A 24,803-nucleotide genomic window follows, 5' to 3' on the forward strand; every position below is an offset into this window, starting at 1 on the left:
TCAGTACCAGTTTCCTTGAGAAATGAAAGTATTCTAGCATGACAGGGAATCAGTCAGGACAGCAGTAAGGAGTACTACTGAAGCCATGTACTAGAATGCTACCAAACCAGAGATATCATAGCTGAATTGCCTGTATAAAATACAGGCAAAAAACTGAATGTCAAAACTATTTTACATCAGAAGAGGCAAGACAAGAACTGGAAGAATTTCAACAGATTTTCATTCGCATACAGGTGCAGTGAAATGTTCCTCATTTGACCTAGAAGAAGAATGTAAGACAGCTAGAACAATAGAGTTTATAACTTTTACACCAGGATGCTCCCTTTCTGACAGCCTGCACTATAAATAGCCTTGAAGACTGTTTGCTCTCTACCACAGGACAATGCCCATCTAACTACTGCATATTAATCATGAATGGATTCTACACAAGAAAGGTAGAACAACGACAAAACAAAGACATTCTTAGCAGCTGCTGCTTTAGAGCTCACTTAGGTGAGCACTTGTGTCATTGCTAATTTTCACTTGGAAAACGTGATGCTCTTTCACACTGACTACTCTGTGATCTCAAACATCTTAGTCAAAGAGCAGACATCTGCATTGCAGGCATTAATGAGACACCGCAGGGTCCCCAATATGCCACACTCCAAGCTCAAGATCTGAGGAGGTGGCACTGTGCAGGGGATCAGTGTGCAGACTTGGAATGTGGTCCATCTCAGTTCAAAGGCAGGAATTAAAATCCTCTGTTAAATGCATATGGGTTAGGTGGCTTACAACCCCGCACACTGATGTAGCCCTTCTTGGGCTCAAGCACATGCTCTTCTCCTTCTCCAACACATTTAAGCTCAGAGGAGTGTTTCTGCCCTCTCCCAAGACAAGGAAAACACTGCAGTTTTAGAAGGATTTCAATCCTAGCAAGTGGACACTGAGATGAAACACTCTAGCTCAGCACCCAGTGATACTTCTGATTGCAGACAATAAACTATTGATCAGGAGAACTCCTTGATCCTGGTCCTGACCTCCAACAGATCTGTTCTTCTCACTCTCCACTTATTTACGTAATGGCTTTTCCACAGAGAAGCCTCCACACAGCTCAGCCACCTGGAGACAATGTCCATGTTAAGATCATTTCTCACCTTCTCAAAGTTGCAGTGGACAACACCTGAGCTGTTCAAAAGCAACACATGCCATTTCAGCACAGAATACCGTCAAGAGAAACACGGGTGTCACCACAGCATCGAGCACAGTGCTTGACTGATACAGAATATAGAGTACATTTTTACACTATTTTCTGTTGTCTGCTTTTCTTATTGCAAAGGGATATTTGTCTAATCTCCTGGAATCCCATCCATGCCATAAACATAAGTGACCTGATTCTGTGTTCCACTACCTTTCCTCTTTGCAGGCTATCGCTTGGCTTGTCTTCCCTAGAAATTTCTCATCAGGGGATTTTCTTTTTAAAAAAGGAACTACAAATCATCATTTAAGATCCATAGATGTCTACAGTGCCTAAGCAAAATCATTTTGGAATAAAGCTGAATAAGCTCCTAAGTGCATATATAGGTTCATATTGCTTGGAAACACGAAAAGAGAAAAGTATACAGTGTGTTATTTAAGTCTGGGTCTCTACAATATCTAGTAACATTTTAATAGAATTAAAGCTTCTGATGCAAAATTTGGCTACCAGAGATATTCTGAAATGAGTAAATACAACAAAACAATGACAGTGTTGCTGTGTTTGTCTCCTAGCTACACCACTTAGACCTAGCAAATTGTAAGATGGGTCATGAGTCAGCCATGAGAACGGAAGGAGCCTCAAACCAAGGGAAAATTAATCTTTAGACAGAGCTAACAACTCCACAACTAAAATCTGTCAAGAAACACTGAACAGAGGAAGACTGCTCACTGTACATGACAAGTTTATGTAACCAGAAAATCATTAATGGTTTTTAATGAATATATGAAGAGATATTAAGCATCAGATGGAAATTAACCCAAAGATCCTACTGTGAAGATAGTCGAGGGCACAAATCATGGTGCCAGAGGTCGAACACAGCAAGAGCAGGGACAGAGAGGAAGAGGAAGAGAGGGAGGGAGAGAATTTCAAGGAGATGAACTGGTGGCTGAAAGAGAAAACAGCAAATCAAAAAGTTCTCTTACAGTCAAGAAGTTCCCTTTACAGAAGATTAGCTTGCTCTCCTGCCTACCTGTTGTGGACACCACGCTGAAGCAGGAATTTTAGGCAGCAGGCTGGAGGTCAGAGAGGACCACTGCTCACTGACCAAACTGAGAAGTTGAGAGAAGGGTAGTACGGAAGCTTGTAGGCTGGCACTGCCTACAAAAGGATTTAAGAACTAATATTTCCTTAGAGATTCAAGAGTCTTCTACAGAATGGATATAATATGGTTAAGTTCAGAGATGCATGAGAAGTGAGCTTGGTGGTCAGGTGAAATTACAAGATGAAAGTGAGCCCAGAAAGTCTGGAAACAAATGCTTTAGGGTATTGACAGCATTCCACATCAGCTGCATGACAGCCACAAGTCTGAATACATTGCAGTGATGCTTCATGTGATCACTTCTGGTTCATGGAATCATCACAGAATCACAGAATGGTTTGGGTTGAAAGACATCTTAAAGATTCTCTAGTTCCAACACACCTGCCATAGGCAGGACACCTTCCACTAGACCGGGATGCTCAAAATCCCACCCAACCTGGGCTTTGACACTTCCAGGGATGGGGCATCCACAGCTTCTCTGGGCGGCCTGTGCCGGTGCCTCACCACCCTCACAGTAAAGAGTTTCTTCCTAATATCCAATCTAAAGCTGCCCTCTGTCAGCTTAAAGCCCATTACCCCTTGTCCTATCACTCCATGCCCTTGTAAAATTCCCTCTCCAGCTCTCTTGTAGCCCTTTTGGGTACTGGCAGGTGCTATAAGATCTCCCTGGAGCCTTCTCTTCCCCAGCTGAACAGCCTGCCTTCACAGGAGAGGTGCTCCAGCCCTCTGAGCATCTTCATGGCCTCCTCTGGACTTGCTCCAACAGGTCCATGTCCTCCTTACGGTCCTTCTGTTGAGGGCCCCAGAACTGGACCAGTTCAGTGCTTTGGTGTGGCAATAGAACACTGTGCTCTGTGACATTTGTGTTGATGAGGCCATTCTAATTCTTCAAGAGGTGCTATACAAGGATGAGGTTTTCTAATTCTCTCACTCTAACCTGAACAGCTGCTAAGAGGCAGATAAGGGAGACATTATGAAACACAGACATTAATTAGTATGAGCACATTCTAGAATCAAATACTTCCAAACTTTGGTCTATACATTACATTAAAGACAGAGCTGCAAACAATTTACATATATCTATGGCACAAAAATTGTAAAGACATGAGCAGGATTTGTCAAAAAGTCTATAAGCACTTCAGAAGAGTCATAAGCAGACAGATGACTTGCTGGGACTCCACAATAAACTATTAATGATTTATTAAGTGTCCATGAATCATTAAGTCGTCACTAATTTTTTATGAGTGTACTCTTAACAAAATCTATACCCTGGCTGTGAGTTTGAAAATTTCATAATTGTTTTTGAGAGGCTCTAGTGTAAGGCTGGGCAGCAGCTCTCATTACCCCTTTACTTAGAAACCATGAGGACCCAGAACACTGTTCTCAGCCTTCAGAAATTCAGTCCATGAGCTCAGAAACCCATTGCTGTGTGGCAATGAATAGGGTTTAGCAATTTTTAATTTGGGATTTAGCTGAAGGGAAACAAAAAAATCCAATTAACATTTTTGCTCATGTGAGTCTGATTTTGCTGAATGCTGAAGGATCACTGGGATGGTGCTTAAAGTACTTTTAACTAAATTACATTTTGTCTAAATACTGTGCTCCATCAAAGCCAAAATATTTCCGAGATTTATCAGATTAAATGAGGTTTCACAGTGCTGCACTGTGTAATTCTGAGGGTAACCCTGAGCAATTCTGAGGGTTAGGACAGACATTTGTTTAGGTCTCACCAGGGAGACAGGACAGTAAAAAAGCCTCCATCTGTGGAGACTAGAAAGAAAAACACACATTTGTTTCAAAAAAATATCTGAAAGGTTTCATATTGGTTCCAACATAGTATAAAAATAAATGTAAACCCCTCAAAATCTATTGACAAATGGAGTTGTTATATTACAGGCAGCCTTACCTGGGAAGCTGACTTCTAGACTAGTTTTGGAGAGTGACACAAAAAAGAAACATTTGGCTTATTCCTTTATCTAGACAGTTGCTGCACATGCAGTGAACACAAACTGGATCAGAGTTACCTGACAAGAATAAACTTTCACACTATCAGGCCACCTACAGCAGGTATTTAAGCAGCTCTCTCGAGTATCCTTTAATTCTGGGAAGATCAGGCTGCTAAAAACTGTATCCAAGCAGGGAATTCCTCAGACCAGAAAGCAATGCTTTCAATAGATCTTAGCTCCAACATTTGTGCTAACATTTTTAAAATCTTAACATACCTTTACAAATTAGAAATTGGCAGAAGACAGAAAAAGGATCATATTCCTACACCCCCGTAATGAAACATCAGGCAGATGCAGAGTTCCCTGACTGAGTATGCCTGGATCATTTTAATTATGCATGTACTGCTGACAAGCTTGCTCTTTATGTGTTTATTAAAGATTATTAAAAATAGTAAAAACTGTATTAATACGTTTGTATCTTTTATGACAAACACGACTAATCAATTTAAACCGTATAATTCAAGTGATATAAAATTAAGCCTTCTGGTTATTCTACTCCATTTTTATAATCACATACAAAAGATCATTTATACTCGTATTCACAGCATTACAACACGACACAGAGGGTATTTCATCTTACTTTTTCGATCCTTTCTTCACACAGTTGTGGAGACTAATCCACAGTTCTGCTTTGCTCACACTGTGTAAATGCAGGGCACAATTCCACAGTCCAATCAGCAAGACAAGAGGAAAGGAGCCTGGGCTCTTTACAGAGCCTTCTTTGCCAGTACATACAGCAACTGTGTGTTTAAGTTCAACTTCAAATAATAAAAAAGACATACCTCCATGCTAATTAATGCTCAAAACACATCTATAACCAACAGCAGCAGGAAGCAGACTCAAGTGTCATTGCTAGACCAGACTTCCTGTCTTGTTTCTACTCATGGCCACTGGGCTGGTTCTGTGCAGCACACACGAGGTTAACTGAGAACTAATGATTTTGGACCACTGAATACCATCTAATTTGGGATGGCACCAAAGTAGATTACATCATCACGCTGGAGGCTCTAGTTGTCAATGCCTGTAAAATTTGTAACTCAAGGCAAATCTGCAGTAAGATCTCTTGCTTCAAGGTTAACCAGACAGATTTCATGCAGTACTTCTTTTCTTTGTGAACAGTGAGCCTTTCAAGCAAGACAAGCACAACTTCAGCAGTAAAACTGTTCACTTTTCCTGGACAGCTTAAGTTGCAATACACTGGTAGCACAGGCATTAAAATAAACCTGGGGGCAGCTTCCCATTAGCAAAAAGAATTGTTTGTGTCTATAATGTTTGACTTGTAACATTTTTTGAAATCATCAAACGTTTCCATTTCTTAGCTCTTTAGATAAACAAGTAATCTAACATTTTCATTCTCTCTAGGCACCTTTGACATTACTGAAAACACTTTAAGTGCTGCTCTGTACATTTGACTATTCCAAGAGAGCAGGAACATTGAACAATTCACATCTCCCCCTCCCCCAACTAATTTGTTGTGGGTTTTTTCCCATCCTGCCTAAACATAGCAGGGAGGGAAAGGTGAAGAGCTCCCTGATGAAGCTACTCCCCATGACAAACCTAAAAATGCCCGATTGTTCTACAAACCAAATTACAAACTCAAAGGACCCAACCATTTTCACAGTATCAGAGGCTTCTGCACATGGCTTTGCCTGGTTCCAGTGCTGCTGTACAGCAACCAGCTCAGTGTACTGGTTCTTAACGGGTACAACTGGATGCAGAGATAAGTGGTCCTTATGCCTGAAAAGCTGCCCAAAATTATGTTTGAGTGGGAACAGGAAACGTTAAATGCAGGAAAGTACAGTGCATCACAGTCCTGTCATGCTGATCCTTTGCCATATCTATGCTTGAAAGGGAAGTGTATGAAACTGCTTCATAAAAACACTCAAAGGAAACAGCCAGAAAAAACAAGGACAAACTGCCTCATTTCATATTTTTTCAAACTACAGAAATGCACTCAAATCAAGCAAGTTTTATACTGCCTGCAGTAATAAAGTTACGAAGACATTATTATAAAGTCTGTGTAATCAGGAAAACATTTATGTAAAATTTCACTCCTTACTTCCAAATTAAGCAAAATCACAAAAGCTGTAATAAATTAAACCAAGTTTTGAAACAAAACAAATCCCTGTGAAGAACATATCATCCATTGTATTATATCAGTGATTTTGCATGTAGTTGTGGTGCTACAAGTAGATCACACTTGGGAAGAGAAAAACGAAATATATGTACTTACATGGTATCACTTCATATAAACACTGCCACTTTATTTCCCTTATTAGTTCAACACCCTATCATCAGAATCTCTTCCATGAGGCCATCTCAACTATATTTTCTGAAACTGCAAATTCAAAGCTCAACTTTTGATTCAAATCATGTATTTAAAAACATTTTAAAGTACTTAACAACAGTTTTAGAAAAGGGAAGTGAAAATGTGTCCATACTTGTTCTAAACAGATGAATTAATCAAACACATACTCAGAGGTATATCCATACACAAGGCCAGTTTACTGAGGTAGCATCAGTTGTTGAAGAAACAGCAGCTGGTAACATGTGCACATGAAATAAAATTATTCAATGTGTAGGCTCAGAAAATTGTATCACAGTGGGAAAAAGCTCACCTTTCAGCAAAATATAAAGAAAAGCCAGTTTATTTAATGGAAGTGTTGGTGTTAGTTCTTAATAAAGGATTTCAACATAGTAATTATTACCTGATTCACATACTATGGAGCCTGGCTTCAGTTCTAACATCATGGTGATTATAGAGATGTCAGTGGAATACAGAATCTGTGTCCTGTGAGGGAGATTCATGGTCCACAGTTCTGGAGTTGGATGAAGAATGAACACCCATCCTCCCTTACTGCAGGTCACTTTGGAGCCATACTTCTTGCCTATGAGGTCTGTGGAGTGCCTGATGACCCCGTACTTAGTCTGTGTTACAGTGCCATGCTGGACTTTCACAGGAAACATGGATTCATGGCCCAAGAACACAATAGCTGTGTCACCATCCTTTATGGTATCTCCATATTCAATAAAACTCATTGTGACAGTTGTTGGTTGATGATTGACACCTAGAAAAGATTAAATAGGTCAGGAGAGTTTCGCAGGATCTGAAAGTACAGACATAAACCCAAATAATTTTATTTTCCCCAATACAGAACAAAAGCACACTGTGCAAATAAGACGTTAGGAAGAGAACTCCAGGAGGTTCAGAGACCCGCCCCCCCCCCCCACTGCACTCTTGATCCAATTAAAATCAATGGAAAGACCTACAGATTTGAATATAACCAGTATTTTTCCTGGTTTATAGTACATTTTAAAGAAAAATCGGGAAATACATTGTAATTTCTCAGCCTGCTCCAAAATGCTACTGAGAAACTTGTACAATTAGTGCAATTAGTACCAATTTCAGTACTTTGTCCAATTCCAGTTCATGAGCACTCAGAGCATGTTATTAAGCAGTAACTTTTATTCCCATTTTCTTGCTTATTTCTTGGTGATTTACAACGTAAAGACATACTACTACTTGCCTTGACATAAATCACTAGTTATTAAGATCACTAACTAGAGTTTACTTGACAGTTCTCCAACTGGAGGTTTAGAGATTGGATAAACGCAGTATCTGCATTAATTTATGCATAAATTTTACTAACTACATGGGAAAAAAGAATACTGTGGTCTTTAATTTGCCATTGGGGGTGCAAAGTAATTGCCTGGGAAGCAACCTGGGCTGCAGCTAAATGTAAACAACCATTTGCAAACTAATGCAAACAGTTTTAGCACTTCAGCCCCATGGTCTTGGAGCTGTTTGGAGAATTACAATTAACTTTTGTTGGCTTTGAGTAGACAATCTAGAAATCAGAAGGCAACTTACAATGAAACCTGGCATTGCCTTTCAGATAAGGCAGCTAAATATCTAAGCTGCAGGTTGATCAGTTTGTGGAATGAATTTTTTAAGGAAGCAATGGTGATCCCAAAGTAAGAAATTAAAGCCTTTGACAGAAGGCTTTGAAAGTCAAATTTCTGCTACTTCTTCCACAACATAATCAAAAGCAACATAACTTTTAGTTTCAGAGTAATGATTTGGTTTCAGCACTTCTGTACTGAATGTGTAGCAGCTTGGTCCTGCTTCATCGTTTTAATTAAAAACTTTCAGTTCTAGAACCGTAGTCTGGTTTTGTTGACCAGAACTCCACGTAGCTCAGTTTGCTGCTAAGCAGCTACATTTATAATTTCAGTCACTGACACTGATAAACAGATGTGCTTGTGGGCAAAACTTCCAAAGCTCATGACACGATTATTGCGTGAGGTGTTCACATGCCAAAGCAGAACAGGCCTGTCTGGACATATGGTGAAATAGTAAGAATGAATTCAGAAATGTATACATACAGGATGTTGTGAGGTAGCACAAATGCTGTGTTTTATAGCTTGCACCTTCTGATTACATTCATGTCTTAATGACTCATAAATGATACCTATAGTTCTCATTGGAGATACTATTAATGCAGTGCAGTTTTCAGCTCTCAGAACAGTGCCATTTGAAAGGATCTCCACTGTAGTCCATTTCTTTCACAGTATTTACTGCAACTACACCCATTTGCAAAAGCAACATTCCTGCAGCATGTCTGCAGGGACACAGAGAGATCTCCCTTTGATCACACAAACTGGCTCCCAGTTTGCCTTCCTTTGAGCCACTACACTTAACACAGCTAATTGTCACAGCAGTGAATCACAGAATCATCAAGGTTGGAAGAGACCTTCAAGACCATCAAGTCCAGAAAGTCCAGTCCATGTCAGTGCACACTGACATCCCAAGTGACTCATCTCTCAGGCTCAGACCTATAACTGGCACATTATATTCATCCACTTGGGGTAAAATTGGTGTCTGTGACAAGTTTTGGAAAATTCTTTGCCTCCCCTCCCCCTATTGCAAGGAATAGAGTTGAGCTACAAACACTTGAAATATTTTCCATTCCCTCCCAGTGCAGAGGCTCCTGCACTGTGTTACACTTCTCCTCTGGGCAGCACACAGAGGACTGGAGGAGCATCGCTGCTGCCACAGGGTGCTGCCAGGTGGGGGGCAATGGCAGTGAGGGGGGGGAATGGCAATGGGGGAATGGGAGCAGGGGCATGGCAGTGGTGGGAATGGCGGTGGCAAGGAGGTGAGGCAGGGCCTCCTGCCACGGGATCAGGACTTTTCTGCGGCCTTGCCACGGCTGCAGCGACCTAAGCCCAACGACCCAGGCGATCCCTCGCAGCCTCACAAATTAAACCACTGACATTAACTCTGTGCTCCCTTCAACCACAGCCCAGGTATACCTCTCTCTCTCCCCTGACCAGCTGCCACAAGAACCTGGCAGGCTGCCTCTTCCCCCTCCTGCAGCCTGGCAGCTTGGCACGGGGGTAGGGGAAGCTCCCGAAGAGGAGGAGGAGGCAAGCACAGCCCTCTCGCCGCCCCGGGCTGGTGAATCGCTCTCTGCCCGCGCTCCGACAGGTGACCCCGGTGCCAGAGCCCCCCTCAGCCCCCCTCAGCCCCCCCCGCGCCCCGGCAGCGCATCAGCCCGTCCCAGCGGACCCGGGAACCTCACGGCTGTTCCGGGGCCGAAGGATTTAACGCGGTATTTGCTGCGGGAGGGGGGTGAGAAGCACGGACCGGGCAGGGAAGGGGTCAGAGGCGGGATTAGCCTGCGGCAGAGCAGCGTTAACCCGTGACGGCTCCGCGGGGGGCGGGACCGCCCTCGCCCCAGCGCCCGTGTCCCCCAGGCAGCCGCCGGCTGTCCCCGCATCCCGAGCCGTTACCTCCCCAGGCCCGGCCCGGCCCGGCCCGGCTCGGCTCTCCTCACACGCGGAGCCCGCCCAGCGCCTCCTTCCGCCCCGGTCGCAGGCTGCTGACGCTCCCGCCGCCTCCGCCCCCGCCAGCCCTGCCTGGAGCCGGGGAGTCGCCGCCGCCAGTGCCCGGTGCGGTCAGACCCTGTTCTCGCCGCCCGTTCCCCTCAGCCCGCCATCCCCTCAGTCCCATCGAGGCGCCTGTCCCCCTCAGCCCCACTGAGTCGCCCGCTCCCCTCAGCCCGCCATCCCCTCAGTCCCATCGAGGCGCGTGTACCTCTCAGCCCCCTTGAGCCGCCTGCCCCCCTCAGCCCACCATGCCCACAGTCCCATCGAGGCGCCCGTCCCCCTCAGCCTCCCATGCCTACAGTCCCATCGAGGCGCCCGTCCCTCTCAGTGCTCCTTGCTGGGACCCTGAGGAGGGGGGACAGCCACTGACTGCCCTCAGCAGCCCCCCAGGCACCTCTCGATGAGCTGGCCGAGGTGCTCCTGCCTTGGGCAGCTGCCCTCTCTGTGAAACTTGAGGGGTCCCAGTGGGTCACTGTTGAAAGCCATGATGGGGACTGGTGGCCCCAATGGGAACTTGCGTTCCTCACCCATCCAATGTGTGAGGAATCTCGAGGACCACCACCAGGAGGGCTGAAGCCCCTTCCCCAGGGAATGGCTCTGCCTTTGCCATCGGCAGACCCAAGCCTCGCCTCCAGTGCTTGGGGAATGGAGCTTCCAGAAAGTTCCACCTGCCCTCCCCCAGGGCAGCCTACTCGGGGAAAGGCAGCTCGAGGCCAACTGAGCTCCTCACAGGGGTTTCATAAGGCTGCAGGAGAAACCACAATGTGGGCTCAGAAGCAGCAGAATCGTTATCTAACCCCCTAACAGCATGGTACTAACTCCTACTTGTGTCTCATGTTTAGGATTGAAGTGATGTGGAGAGCCCTGTGTGCCCTGGTGGTACGGGGGATGTAATCAGGAGGCAAGGAGAAGCAAAGGAGGAGAGTATTGCCTCATCTTCTGCTCACAACAAGCCCAGGCCACCTGGCATGGGAGGGGTATGGGCATAGCAGAGAGCGTGTGAATCACCCTGGACGTGCAGGTAGTGTTCCCAGTTAAATCAGATAATGCTCTGTACTGTGCTGCATTCACCAGTAACCTGTAATACACAATAATGGAGAAAGTCATCCTTTCACAATCACGACCACAGTAACGGAGATCTGTTTAGATGATGAACTGTGACTTTTTTGTGGTTCTGTCAAGTAAAAGGGATTTTTTTCCCATTACCTTCAGTGAGAACATATTTTTTGTTATGGTGTTGACCTACCCATAGCATAATTGCAGTAGTCTTTGTTAGTTATGAAACTCTCCTCCATCTAATCTAAACATAATGTATGCAGTTTCAGAGGTTTCTTAAACTGCACACTCCTACTCAGCTGTTTTTCTGACTGGCAATCATGGCTCTACTTTGCCTTTATATTTGCACCCACTTTGTTTAATTTTCTGACATTTTTAGTGTCATTGGCTATATTTGTCATTGTTTATGTTCTCATGTCCTTTCTTTCCCGTGATGAGATGATGTTCAGATCACTGTGGGCCTGACTGTGTGCAAGATTGAGGCACTTAGCAACTCCTAGTTTCCACAGGCCCTCAGCTCACTGGAAACTATCAGTAATTTTCAACAGACTGCCTAAGAAGTGAGAAAAAGTACACCAAGGATAATAACTAGGCAAATACATTTTAAGTGATAAATATAAATGGGAAGAGAAGTTTCACTTGACAAGCAGATGCAACTATAACCAATTTCTTTAATTTACTATTACATGAGTGTTATGTTTAATTTTCAAGTGCTGTTTAGTTGTCAGTTAGGAACTGGAGACAATTCAGTTGTTTATAGCACACTACTTTCTCTTGCTGTTTCCTAATTCGGAATATTCTTCTACATTTTTAAGAAAATGTTTATCTCCTAAATCTTCAGCTTCATCTTACATTCACGCAAGTAATTTCAGAAGACACATTCACTAGCCAGCACCCATCCTCTCTTGCAGTTGTACACTGCACAACATTTATAATTAAGCCTCTTAGGAAGTTAGCTGCATGGCCCATGATTAACTTCCCTTAATTCTTCATTGTTAAAGCTCAGTGCAGAGATCTCTGGAGTAATCACCCCACCTTTCCATCCTGAGCTGCAGAACTCAACATGTATAAGTCAGTATTCGCTAAGATACCATCCCAGCATGGAAAGTGAGTATTGGCGCCTTTATCACAGTCTAACAGGCCATACAGGCTTATCCAAAGTGTTTCCCAGCAGATGAGGCAGATAGAGCAGGTGATCAGAGGCTGTTGACACAAGGCACAGCATCTGTAATTAAGTCACCAGGGAAGCTGGCATGGGATGCTGTGACAAAGGTAGGATCCAGTTTACACACAGCTTTTGGCAGATCTTAAAATGCTGTCTGAGTAAAACCCAGCCACTTCTGACTTACTGCACACCAGAATTTTGTCAAGTAGTGGTGAGGGAAAAGGGGTAGAGAGTGCACTGTTTATTAAACATATAAATTGAACATATTTTAATCTTTTTGCACCCGTGACTCTCTTTCCATATCTGCTTCTCAGACCAAAGTTCTGTGAAAAACAGGTGTCTGTTTGTGTTGGAAATGCTGTAATGTATGGTACACTGAGATCTACTACCTGCTTATAATGACTGGTGTTTCCTGTTCTGCAAGACTGGGAGGGAAAGAGCATATCCAATGAAGAGAAGTAGATCCTTGGATTTTGGATCTTGGTGACCTTGACTCCACAAATCTACTGAACAATTACATTACAGAACAGTTGATTGCTTCTTTGTTTGTGTGGCAATAGATTATGGAATAAGGTGAAAGGAGCCTTCAGAACCTACCCTGATATGATTTTTTTTTTCTTTTTGTGAAGAACACCACCACAAAAATATGGTATAACTTAAGAAAATGGTTTTAGTTTTATTTCTATTTCAAATAAAATATTAAAACTACGTGTTTTACGTTAGAAAAATCCACAATCAGAATTATGTTTGCAGCTGAGGTAATCCAGCAGTACTATATTTATATTTTAATTTATTGAGGACTCTGGGTACAGTTTTGCGCTTACATTCATGTAATACTTGTTTAGCCATGGCATTACTTGCAATTTACACTATTCTGAAGTGTGAGCGTTGTGTGAAACTAGTAATATGTAGGGGAAGATTCTGTGAGGTTAAAAGTGCAGAGCAGTCCTAGAGAGAGGATTTGTTCTTTGATCCGGAAGATAAGAGGCCGGACTTGTACAGATGCTGAGCCCTTGGCTTCTCCTGGAGATCTGTATATTCAGCATCTCAGTCTACCAGACCTGGAATAACTCGGAAATCTGGATGGCAGCCAAACACAGTATATTTTTATTTCAGGCAGTCTAGGCTTTTTATTTTGCAATGATTTTTTCTATACGTACATTATTATTTTTAAATCCTAAGCAGTTCTGTAAAGTGCCCTCACTTCTTGTTGTTGGGGTGAGGGTACTGGTTGTGGTGCTGAAAGGATTGTGGTAGGGAAAGAGTTTTAGGTGATGTCTCCTGACATTCACAACTTGTGTCAAGGAAGGCAACTGTGGGACTCAGATCCGCATTCACGTGGATAAGTACACTCTGTTTGGACAGAAGGATAATAAACATGGGTTCTGCTGTGTGAAACACACATCAGAGAAAAATAAAGATACTATTATGTAAAGGTGAAAGATTAAGCCAGTCATTCACATTGTTAATATATTTATTTCTGCAAACATCAGGATTCTCAGCTGCATCTTGGCTTTGGGACAAACCGGCTCACAAAGGGACCAGTGGAAGTCACTGTTTATGCGAATTTCAGGTGAGCTTTAGATGTGTCAGGTCCCAGAGTTCCTGTGCCCATCTTTAGCAGGAAATCACCCACTCTCCAATAAAAGCTTAAGACTTTTTTTTTTTGGCACATGACAAGCAGAGGATTCGCTGTGCTTTACACAACCACCCTACTTCCTTTCACTTTAAACTGTAAAACGAGCCCACGGCTTCGCAGGTGCTGGAGGCGAGGTGCAGGTCCTCCCTCAGCAGAGCCGGGCTGCCGGGGGCTGGGCGCCAGATCCGCGCCCGCCTCAGGGGCAGTTACTGACGGTAACGGCCAGTGCTGACATTACATAACCCTCAGTTTTGGGATGGCACGTTATCACACCCGCGGCTGAATCCTCGACCGAGGTGTGAAGAGCCAATATTCATGGCAGCGGGCCATTGTTGGTGCGCGATGGCGCACAGAGATGGAATTCTGCCCACACATCAGCGCTCAGCGGAGGCGCCGCGGCTCCCTCGGCTCTGCCGGAGCGGCCCCAGGGGGTCCCCCCCGCCCCCGCGCGGCCTCCCCAACGCCGAGCAAAATGGCGGCAGGCGCGGGACCGGCCGGCAGCGGAGCGTTGGCCCCGCCCTCCGGCGCGCGGCCCAATGGAATGAATGGGCTATAAATAACGGCCAATGGGGCGGCGGTTAGCGCTCTATATAAAAGGGACGCAACGGCAGGATCGGGGCTCCACTCCGGCTCGGGCGTTACGGGGCGCGGAGCAGCGCGGACATCCTTGCTATAGCTGCGGAGCCCTCGGTAAGTACCGGGGCAGCCGCTATGCAACCTTAAGACAAGGGATTTCAATTTTTTTTGTATTTTTCCTTTTTTTCTTTTTTTCCCCCCTTTTTTTTTTTTTTTGTCTGTTTTTTCCCCCAGCTATGTGGGGTGGAGCCGGTCCGGCTGAGGAGGGGAGCGGGGGACGGCGCGGGGCAGGGGCGCAGCCGGGGCGCGGGGCGCGACGCAGGTGCTCACTGGGCTGACCCCGCTTTAAAACCAGATTAACCTGGTATTTAGCAGGGTAGTTACATATGCTCGCCCCGTCCAGGTCCCCCGAGGGAGCCGTCTGTTGTGTAAGGGCTTGTCGGATGCCGCCCGCCCCTCCGCTCCCTGGCCGGGGAGCAGCCGTTGCTCGGCGGGCGCTGCCGCTGCTCAGGACCTTGTGGTCCGGCAGCGTTGGGAGGAGGCGCGGCCGCGCTCCGAGGGCGCAGCGGAGCCGCCCCGCTCACCTGCCGCTGGACCGGGGTCCCGGCGGGGCCGAGCCACCCCTGCCCCGCGGCCGCCCGGCCGCTCCCCCCGCCCCGCCGCCACTCGCGGGGTCTGCCCGGCGCTGCCGCGGCCGCTCCCCGCGACCTTGGGGGCGTCCCCTTACCCGGGAGGCGGGAGAGCCCCTGCGGCCAGGCTGGTGGAGGTGAAGAACTTCTGTTTTTTTCCTCCTTCCTGGCGCTTGTGGAAAGCGGTGTAGCAGCAAAGGTGTGAAAGGCGCGGGTGGAACACGAGCCAAGGTGACCTTGCCTGGGTGCCTGGCGTTCCCCCGGGCGGTTCGGAGGCTACCAAGCCCCCTGTGATAGGCTTCCCCTCTTTCTCCCTTAGTGACTACGGTAGGGTCAGCCATGCCCTTCTCAAACAGCCACAACCTCCTGAAGATGAAGTACAAACCTGAGGATGAGTACCCTGACCTGAAAGCTCACAACAATCACATGGCCAAGGTGCTGACCCCGGACCTGTACAAGAAATTGAGAGATAAACAGACCCCCAGTGGATTTACCCTGGATGATTGCATCCAGACTGGGGTTGACAACCCAGGTAATGGGACCGTTAGATCTGCATAATGATCTGTTCTCCCTCCTGACTGGAAGTGCTTCTTGACAACGGCACCCAAAACTCTTGAGCTGCTGAGGGGCAAATCTTGCAAAGCATTGAGAGACTGCGCTAAAGGCATGGCCTTATTAAGAGGCTGTGCTCCTTCAAGCCATGTTCCATGCTGTGATCTGACATATCAATTCCCAGACACTTCAATTATGTAACTACTCTGCTAAATACTTTAAATCTGAAGGAAAAAAAAAAACAACACCAAAAACCTCAAACCAAATACATCCTAATTATAATGCAACCAGGGAGGGAGGGGGGGGAATGTTGGCTTACCTGGCTGTCCTGGTCTGTTCTTATTCCAAACTGGTTATGTGATGTTCTCTAGCACTTCTATGAAAAAGGGGGAGCAGATGTGTTTACATGTTAACATTACAGTATTTATTTTTACTCTAGCAATATCAAAATGGCCCAACTAAATAATCAGAGACTGCCTCCTGATGAGGAGTACCCGGACCTGAGCACCCACAACAACCACATGGCCAAAGTTCTAACCCTGGATTTATACACGAAACTGAGAGACAGAGTCACGCCCAGTGGCTTCACCCTGGATGATGTCATTCAGACTGGGGTTGATAATCCTGGTAAAACGCGTTGAGAATATTCCGTGTGAACCAGCTGAAGTAACTGGTGCTTTTGAATATGGTGACTTAAAACTAATCTTGTGGAGGTGGTATTTATGAGCAGACTACAGAAATGTAGCTCTGTAGCAGAAGGAGCAAAAAAGCGAAGCATGCTTGCTTACAGCAAAGCATGATTGTTTAGACATAACTTCTATCCAGTGATCTAAATTAGTTAGTAAAATTAGATGTGCTGTGCAAATTTGTCCTAAACCAAGCTTGACAAAGGAGCATGGTTTAATGACAACAGCTATGGGTTTCCATAGCACTGCATTTGATTAACTGGATGAAGTGCAAAATGTAGGGTCTCTCCAAATGTTTTTATGTAAGAATGAATTTCTAAGTGACTAGACTTGCCACTAAAGAACTTGCCTGGTTAGTGCTGCGCTGGAGTACAGCCAAACGTCACCCAAACTTAGCTCTTCTGACTTTATTACCACTTCAGGCCATCCCTTCATAATGACAGTAGGATGTGTGGCTGGTGATGAAGAATCCTATGACGTGTTTAAGGAGCTCTTTGATCCAGTTATTGAAGACAGGCATGGTGGCTACAAACCAAGCGATCAGCACAAGACCGACCTGAATGCTGATAACCTGCAGGTATAAACTTCTGATCGATTACAGGTTACTGGTCTGAGGACTGTAAAGTTGTTGGCAGCTGCCTAAACTGATTGTTCAGGCTCTGTCCCCTGACTCCCATGGAGCACAGACACATGGGCTATGAGTCTGATGCAGTCAGACTGAAGAGTTTGCTGCTGTAGGGTGTCAGTGGCTGGGTAGAACCAGGCAGCTGGCATGCAGCAGGAGCTTGCCTCAGGTGCTGCTGTGGCACAGGTTGTGCCAAACACCTTTATGTATTTCCATGAACCGTGGGCTGTAGTAGTCAAGCCTAAACAACACTGTCCTAGGAGTCATGGCCTGTCATAAAAATTAAACACTTCCTGCTATCTGATCTTGGATCTTAAATATCAACTGATGGTGTCATACTATCGAATAGATATTATGGCTAGGAGTAAGGATTTCTGCCTGGTTTATGGATTTCAAATGTTACTGTAAACTCTAGGAGTTCCTGATGACATGTTGATGGGCTTGCTGTAGGTCATACTGAAAATAAGAAAGTTTGGAGAACAGTAATGAATAAGTTTTGTTTGCAAGAGTAAACACCTACCTAAAGAAGGTTCTGCATCATGTTGATACTTCTAGTTTGCAGATCTGAAGGGGTAACAGAAGCCCAGATTGTAGTCTGAAATGGACATAAAACTGATGGTCTGGTGGTATCCCTGTCTTTTAGGACTACTTAGTAGCTGTACCCTTGGCCTCTAAACAAGGATTGTGTCACACATACTTGACCTAATGCTGAAGGAAATAGTCCTGCAGTAAGACACGGTCTTACAGACCAAGGTGTCAATACCTCAAGTGTAAGGTGCACGTTCAAATGTATTTAGGGGAGGTATCTTGGTAACAGGGTTGTACTCTCTGATTTCCCAATTTATAGGGAGGTGATGACCTGGATCCCAATTATGTGCTAAGTTCCCGTGTCAGAACTGGGAGAAGCATCCGTGGATTCTGTCTCCCCCCGCACTGTAGTCGAGGAGAGAGGCGGGCTATTGAGAAGCTTTCTGTTGAAGGTAAGTGAGAACTGGGTGCATCAGGGAAATATGTCTGTCCTTTGTGCAAGAGCTGTTCTTTGCAGTTTGAAAACGGAGGCAGTTGGCAAAAGCCACCTCCCGGGAGACTTGGTCTGAACACGAAGCCTTCCCTGGAAAAGGCTCATTGCATTAGCATTGCCTCAGCGTTGCAGTGTGTAGCTGAGAGCAAGAGCACGTGTCAGAGGGAAGTTGGGCTGTGTTAAGTTGACCTTTGCTGATCTCAAAAGCTTCTGTCTGTGTGTGTGGTGAAAGAAGTTGGTTCGTCAGGGCTCAAACCTGAAATGTAACAGGTATGTGGCAACTACAGGGCTTGAGTCATGGGTGTGCAGTATTCTGTGGCTGCTTTTAATTTACTTTCATTAATGCTCAGCTTGTTTAGAGGTGTAGTCTTGCTGCAAATCTGCAGCTGAGTAGAGTAAGTCTTAGTTTTCAGTGAAACTCCTCAGCTGGAAGTTGTTTCTGTTGCCTTCCAATGCCATTAGGTAAAAGAATGATGATATGCTCAAGGTGCATATTCTGGAGGCTGGGAGAGTGGTTGTTCCAAAACCTCTCAAGGGCAGGGTAATAGTCCTTGACTAGAATAATACTGTTTGTTATATTCATGACCTTGGTTCTCCTTGGAAGAAAGCAGTCCACTTGTAAGTTCTGCAGCAGTAAGGATTCTATACCGCATGTAAGGGAACAAAGGCTACTTGTATAAGCCTGGAAGGTGCAGACACATCATCTGATAGTGCCTCAAGTTCTGCAATGCCACAAAGGCATTGCCGTTGCAGATGAAAGCAAGGGAGGAACCAAACGCAGCAGATCAGACATGGCCATACTGTGTGTGTGGTCTGTAAAGTGCTGGGAATGTCTTAAGACCTTTGGTCCCATCCTGAAAGTGCCTCTCTCTTTCAGCTCTGGGTAGTCTGGACGGTGATCTCAAGGGAAAGTACTATGCTCTGAGGAACATGACTGATGCAGAGCAGCAGCAGCTGATTGACGACCACTTCTTGTTTGACAAGCCAGTTTCTCCTCTTCTGTTGGCATCTGGGATGGCACGAGACTGGCCTGATGCCAGAGGCATCTGGTGAGTATATCTGGAAGAATGGAGTTGTATGAGATCCCTGCAAAAAAATATTGTAGTTTTGGTGGTGACTGGTACTGTTGGGCTAAACAGCAGCTTCAACTTGTAATACTGAATCTATTGAGAAACTTCTGTGTTGTCCTCTGGGGAAAGTTGCAGCTTAACCAGCAGAATTTGGACAAGTATTATTATGCTGGTAGGAACAAGCCAGCTTGGCTAGCCTGGAACCAGAGGCTGCCCATCCAGCCCAGGTTAGTGAAGCACCAGAGGAAAATTTAATCACCTTATAAAAGTAGATCACTTCTAATGGAGCAGATGTACCACTACATTTAGCTCTTGTCCAGGAGCTGAGAGTAACTTGTGGTACAAACTATAGCAGTGTCTTAGCTCAGAGTTGGTCCTGGATGCATAGTTACTCCCTTGGAGTCTCATGACTTCTGCTTGCAGAAACTCACTGGTGCTGGACTAGTATGACTTTACCTGTACTAGTGATAAGATTTCCCCCTGTCCCCAGAGACTCTGTGACAGGAGTTGACTGATGCAGAGGTATGGAATGGAAGGATTCTGCTTGTTAGATGTAGGTCACCTACATAAAACTCTGCATCTCAGGAGCTTCTGCAGCATAATTAGCTTGCTCCCTTGTAAGTTAAGGGCTAGGTTTTCATCACCAGGAATGCTCCAGTCTTATTACTGCAGCTGTTTCAGTACAACCCAGAGGAGGAAGCACGCGTTGTTTCTGTAGGTCACCTTTAAGATTGCATCATCTACCTGCAGATTGCCAGCACCAGATAGCGCTGTCATCTGAGCATGACTAATCTACAGACTTGAAGTGTAATGTCTTAGTGTTGTCTGCATAAATAACTTTCCTTGGGTACTAGCTAATTTTTGATCCTAATCAAGTTCAGAAATTACCAGCATGATAAATATCATCGGAGAGAGTACTTGCTGTCAGCTGCAAGCTGGGACAAGAGAGTACCATTGTTCAGAGGTTTTTACAGCATCTCTGAAAAGCTCTGATCAAAAATTAATAGTGAAAATAAGATACGAAATGCAATTTAACACCATCTGACAATTCTGATGAAAAAACTCTGTTATACATGGTCAGCATGGTATAGTGATGTCCATAGCACAAGACTGCCTCAGAGTCTGTACTGGTCACCCTTTTGCAGACTGCTGAGCAGATGAAATAGCTTAAATTTGTAAAATGGGGCCACAAGTGAGCTAGGGGGTTGAGCAGATTTTAGGGGTTGATGCCATGTTATTACTTTGACCCGTTTAGATAAAGGCCAATTCAAACTACCTCTTGAGAAGAGCAGGTCTATACTTAACTGCATAGACAAAAGAAGTAAGATCCATTTATTTGATGAAGCAATTAAGTGAGCCTCTTGAAATAAAAGCTACAGTGATGAGCAATTTAGTGCTCTTCAAAATGAGAGGTGGGAAGACAACGACTTGTTTGCTTTGTCCCCTAGGCACAATGATAACAAGACCTTCCTTGTTTGGATCAATGAGGAGGATCACCTTAGAGTTATTTCCATGCAAAAAGGTGGCAACATGAAGGAAGTATTTCAGCGCTTCTGTACTGGGCTAACAAAGGTAAATCAATATTGCCTGAGCTGGTATGTGGTATGTGGTTCTCTAGTTAGTGCTGAAATGCAAACTTCTTCAAGCCCCCTCCCGAGTCCTGCATGGTTGTGTTTCATAGCCTGGATCTCTGGAAACATCATGATGAGGTCCCGAGCTGTGAGGGCTCCAAAACACCTATATTGGTAAAAAGCCTTGCAGCTATGAAATCTAGAATACATTTCTGATATGGTGGCACCCTTATCCAAATGTCTAAAATGTATTTTAAAGAAATTCCATGTAGTTCTCTAAAGCTCTGAGACACCTTGGGTGAGAGGAGAAATTACTTGAATGAGGATGGGCAAAGCTGGACTGAAGTTTTTAGGCTGGATGCTGTTCTCTCCTAGTTTTGATATGAACTTCAGCTTTACCAGCCCCTTTCCTGATCCTAAGAGATGTGTCAGCTTGACATGTACTAAATCAAGCTTTCCAGGAGATAGTGATGTAAGAAGTGTAGCTTTTAAACTTAGCCTGTCTCACCACTAGGAGCAAGATTAAGGCCTTAAAAGCCCCTTGTTGGTGGCCCTTTTTTCCAAATGGAGAGGGGGCTTATGTGACTGAAATAGCTGTTCCAAGTGTTGTGGCTGTTGCTAGGTGACTGAAGCTGTAAATGAGCACTAATGGATGTCCTACATCCTTCAGGCAGAGAACAATCTCTAAACATCCATTCTTTCTATTTATAGATAGAAACTCTCTTCAAGGCCAAAAACTACGAGTTCATGTGGAATCCACACTTGGGCTACATCCTGACCTGCCCATCCAACCTCGGAACAGGGCTCCGTGCTGGTGTGCACATCAAGCTGCCACACCTTGGGAAAAATGAGAAGTTCGGAGAAGTCCTCAAGAGACTTCGGCTGCAGAAACGAGGCACAGGTGAGAGTTGATACACTGATGGCCAGGTCAGTGTGCCCGAAGACACCATCAGAAGCCTGGCTACAGCCAGAGCCATGTCTTGTTCACACTGTCATTGCCTGTCAGACCATCCAAAAGGTTCCTTTGTAAAGCACGTGGAGAGAAAAAATTCTTTAAATCGTTTATTGGAGGAGTTGGGGATGCCAGTGCTCTGCTTACACTGTGCTGCATGTGGCTCTCTGGTTATGTCCTGTGTGTCATTCTGAGCACCAGATAAGATGGACCTGGTGGCAGCTGTTCACATTGTAAGCAGGGATGGGAATCCAGATTTACCCACTGGAGCTATCTCCTAGTCAGAAGTTATTTCTGACCGTGGGTTAGCTTGCTCATGGGTCAAAAGAAAAAAGACCTGGCCTAGTGGCAAGGTCTGTGGTTCATGTTGGCAGTCACATGTGGCTTTATCTCTCTGCACGTAGGAGGAGACACCAGTGGCAGCTTGTAGAGAATCATCTTGCTGTGTCCCCACCTCCAGCTGGTGAGGGAAGAAAGGCAGGCTCACCTGCTCTGGCTGTGGTCAGTGTTCTAACTAAATCTCTTGCTGCAGGTGGTGTGGACACAGCTGCTGTTGGAGGAGTGTTTGATGTCTCCAATGCTGATCGTCTTGGCTTCTCTGAGGTGGAGCTGGTGCAGATGGTGGTGGATGGTGTGAAGCTGCTCATTGAAATGGAAAAACGCCTTGAAAAAGGCCAGTCCATTGATGACCTCATGCCAGCTCAGAAATAAAGCACTTTATTCTCATGCTTCCTAACTTATTGGATGAATAATAAAAGGTCACTCCAATTCAAACCCTTGGGGTCAGAGCCCACTTAGTTACACTGTAGAGAAGTCTTCCATCCATCTGTGTTAGAGTTTATTTTTTTGATGGTTGAGATGTTGCTCAAAATGAAATAAACTATTGTTTGGCCTGAGATGTCTTAGATATGTTAACTGAATGTCTTTGAGATTTAAGTGACTTGGGTTTTGTAGTTATGCTAGATGGGCTGGTTTTGTGTGCAAGTACATCTTCCTGGTTGTGCTGCTGCAGACCACCTGAGTTGAAATGTTAAAGCAAAAGTTGAACCTTTAACTTGATTGTAGTTGCTGTAAATTTGAGAACTAGCGTTAAACATGAGTCACTGCAAACATGCCCTACCTCCAAGGCTTTGACTTGTGCATCTGCTCATGCCAACTATAAACTGTTATTATCCTGAGTACAGCAAGCCAGGCTGACTCCTGTGTGGGAGAGGAGACAGGGCTGGGTGCAGAGGGCTGCTGTTCTCCATTGGCTCCTCCTGGGGCTACTAAGCAGTGCTTTGAGATCAGACTTCAGCCCATAGTACTGTTGCCCCTGAGCTAGTTTGTATGAAGAAGATTGTCTTCATTCTCAGGCTCTGCAGAGAGGTGGTATAAACAACCAATGGCTCTTCTGAGGCTCAGGAGTGAGGTGAAATCTAAATTAATTAAACCCATGCTTCTCTGTAAGTGATTTCATTTCAGCCAGGGAAGAGATGGGGGCTGGAAGCTGCCAGTTACGGGAAAATACCAGATAATTTGGTTTCTTCAGCTGGCTTTTGATGGCCCATGCACCAGTTGTCCCATGAAATTAAAAATGAGCAGTATAGTCAATTAAAACATGGTAAGTTAGTTTTCTTTTCCAAACTGGGTCTGGCTTGCAAGCTCAGGCTGTTCTCTGGGTGTGTGTTCTTCAGAATGTCTGTAAATGTGTGCTTGCAGCGTGGAAGCATCACATTATTGACCTACAAGAGCAACATTTTCCAGAAGTATTGATAACTATGAGCATCACACCCTTAGAAACAGCAGCTTTGCAGCTCATGCAGATGCACCTGCTCAATAGCTCTACCCACAGCTAAAACCCAGCTTTGATAGAGGGAGCATGATGAAAGGTTGATGCAGAGCTCCACGGCATGTGGCTTTATATAGGTTTGTGTAGATAACAAGCTTTCTTTTGTAAAGGCTGTGATATTTCTAAGGCTGTGATTGCAGGCTGTCACTTAGCTGAGGAGATGACTCCAGCTGGGGTAAAGCTAATTTAATTTTGGTGAGAAAAGGCTGAGTGAACATCTCTGATCAGATTTTTTTTTCTTTTAATACAGCTTTCTATGTGTTTCAAATTTAACTGGGTGGGGGAGAGGAGATCACATGTAAGAGTTTTGTTCTGTGCTGGGTGTTCCTGTATTTGAGTTAATCAGCACAGGGATTTTTCTGTATGAAGCTTGTGAGAGCAGGGAAGAGAAAATGGTGCAAGAGACAACCGGTTGGTTCTGTATATTCTTTAGATTCCCCCATGCTGTGCTTCATGTCACTGTTCACAGACGCTTGGCAAATAGCTGGTTTTGCTTCTTGTAATCAGAGAGTGTTCATTTAGTGGTGCCTCTCCTCAACACGGCGTCGTTACTGCACTCACAGCAATTACCTAATGGAAGGAGATGCCTGAAAACTTGTCTATTTTTTTCTAGCTATATCAGCTGGACTAATAAAAACATTTCTCTCTCTATGCATCTTGTTTCTCCTATGTTCTTAGCCCTTGGGAGCTGATCCATCTGTCTCCTTTTAGCCCCTGAGTCCCTGCAGTCTGAGACAGCACCAGTAGCTGGCTAAAACATTGTGGTCAAAGCAACAAGCCAGTCTTTAATGCTTGAATCCAACTAGAAAACACTTATTTTAATTGGTTTTCGTTCCCACCCACCACCTTTGCTGTGTTCCCTCCTGTTGCTGCCATGAGGAATGACATGACCATGCTTTTGTTGCAGCTTGTACAAAGCAATTGAAAATATTCCAGAGAAAGAATATGTTGTGGCAAAAGGCTGGACACAGTGACCTACCCCAGCTGGGACTTGCTAATAACTTCTAATCAAGAGAGAAATGAAACCTCCCACCCCTTTCCCTTAAAAGCTTTGTTTTGGATCTTGGCGTTACTCACCATTGTGCCCTGGGTGCCTGATATGGATTGCATGGAGCAGCCACTCGCTTGTTCCTCGGGCACCCAAAATTGTGCCAGGTAATGCCGTGGGACAGGGGTTCTTGTTCTTAAACCAAGGGGAGGTTATTGGTCACTGCTGTGCTCTGTACAGGGGAACTGCAATTTGCCTTGCTGATGGAGCC

General features: G+C 45.0%; 2 protein-coding genes and 1 long non-coding RNA gene across 8 annotated transcripts in view; 2 read left to right on the plus strand and 1 right to left on the minus strand.

Annotated features, from left to right (window-relative positions):
- The window catches only part of TRMT61A (tRNA methyltransferase 61A), a 28,299-nt gene extending 13,767 nt beyond the window's left edge, over positions 1-14,532 (minus strand). Inside the window, exons 1-2 of one of the 4 annotated variants that reach the window (XM_051769545.1) lie at positions 14,305-14,532; positions 6,988-7,347 (exon numbers count right to left, since the gene is read on the minus strand). In XM_051769545.1, coding sequence (XP_051625505.1) covers positions 6,988-7,318 — 331 coding nt within the window. In that variant the 5' untranslated portion in view covers positions 7,319-7,347; positions 14,305-14,532. Of the gene's footprint in view, positions 1-6,987; positions 7,348-10,075; positions 10,170-10,565; positions 10,586-10,698; positions 10,906-14,304 lie in introns of those variants that run through there. The other 3 variants (XM_051769543.1, XM_051769546.1, XM_051769544.1) reach the window with 3 other exon arrangements.
- On the plus strand, positions 7,904-14,298 carry LOC127461591 (uncharacterized). Of its 2 annotated transcripts, none has more exons than XR_007900153.1 (4): positions 7,904-9,894; positions 11,014-11,192; positions 12,229-12,334; positions 13,886-14,298. It is a non-coding gene; the product is annotated as an uncharacterized LOC127461591 (long non-coding RNA). The 2 variants fall into 2 exon arrangements; XR_007900152.1 differs by lacking the exon at positions 7,904-9,894 and adding an exon at positions 10,126-10,234.
- Positions 14,533-14,578: 46 nt separating the features above from the next.
- Positions 14,579-24,195, plus strand: CKB (creatine kinase B). Of its 2 annotated transcripts, none has more exons than XM_051769532.1 (8): positions 14,579-14,721; positions 15,556-15,768; positions 16,897-17,051; positions 17,947-18,079; positions 18,998-19,169; positions 20,639-20,762; positions 21,473-21,662; positions 22,246-24,195. In XM_051769532.1, exons 1-8 carry the CDS (start codon positions 14,598-14,600, stop codon positions 22,422-22,424), a joined length of 1,290 nt encoding a protein of 429 aa, XP_051625492.1. In that variant the 5' UTR covers positions 14,579-14,597; the 3' UTR covers positions 22,425-24,195. The 2 variants fall into 2 exon arrangements, with proteins under 2 accessions (XP_051625492.1, XP_051625493.1); XM_051769533.1 differs by lacking the exon at positions 15,556-15,768 and adding an exon at positions 16,228-16,415 and having other exon boundaries at positions 14,611-14,721.
- Positions 24,196-24,803: the final 608 nt, after the last annotated feature.

This window comes from Manacus candei, unplaced genomic scaffold, assembly GCF_025592945.1.
Source record: "Manacus candei isolate 608988 ecotype Guabito, Panama unplaced genomic scaffold, ASM2559294v1 h1tg000109l, whole genome shotgun sequence".
NCBI lineage: Eukaryota > Metazoa > Chordata > Aves > Passeriformes > Pipridae > Manacus > Manacus candei.

Excerpts from the sequence above, each read along its gene's own strand:
- CKB (XM_051769532.1), top strand. The coding sequence starts at position 14,598 with ATGGGGCGGCGGTTAGCGCTCTATATAAAAGGGACGCAACGGCAGGAT. Across the intron at positions 15,769-16,896 it reads GACTGGGGTTGACAACCCAG|GCCATCCCTTCATAATGACA; the intron begins GTAATGGGACCG and ends TTACCACTTCAG. Across the intron at positions 17,052-17,946 it reads TGAATGCTGATAACCTGCAG|GGAGGTGATGACCTGGATCC; the intron begins GTATAAACTTCT and ends CCCAATTTATAG.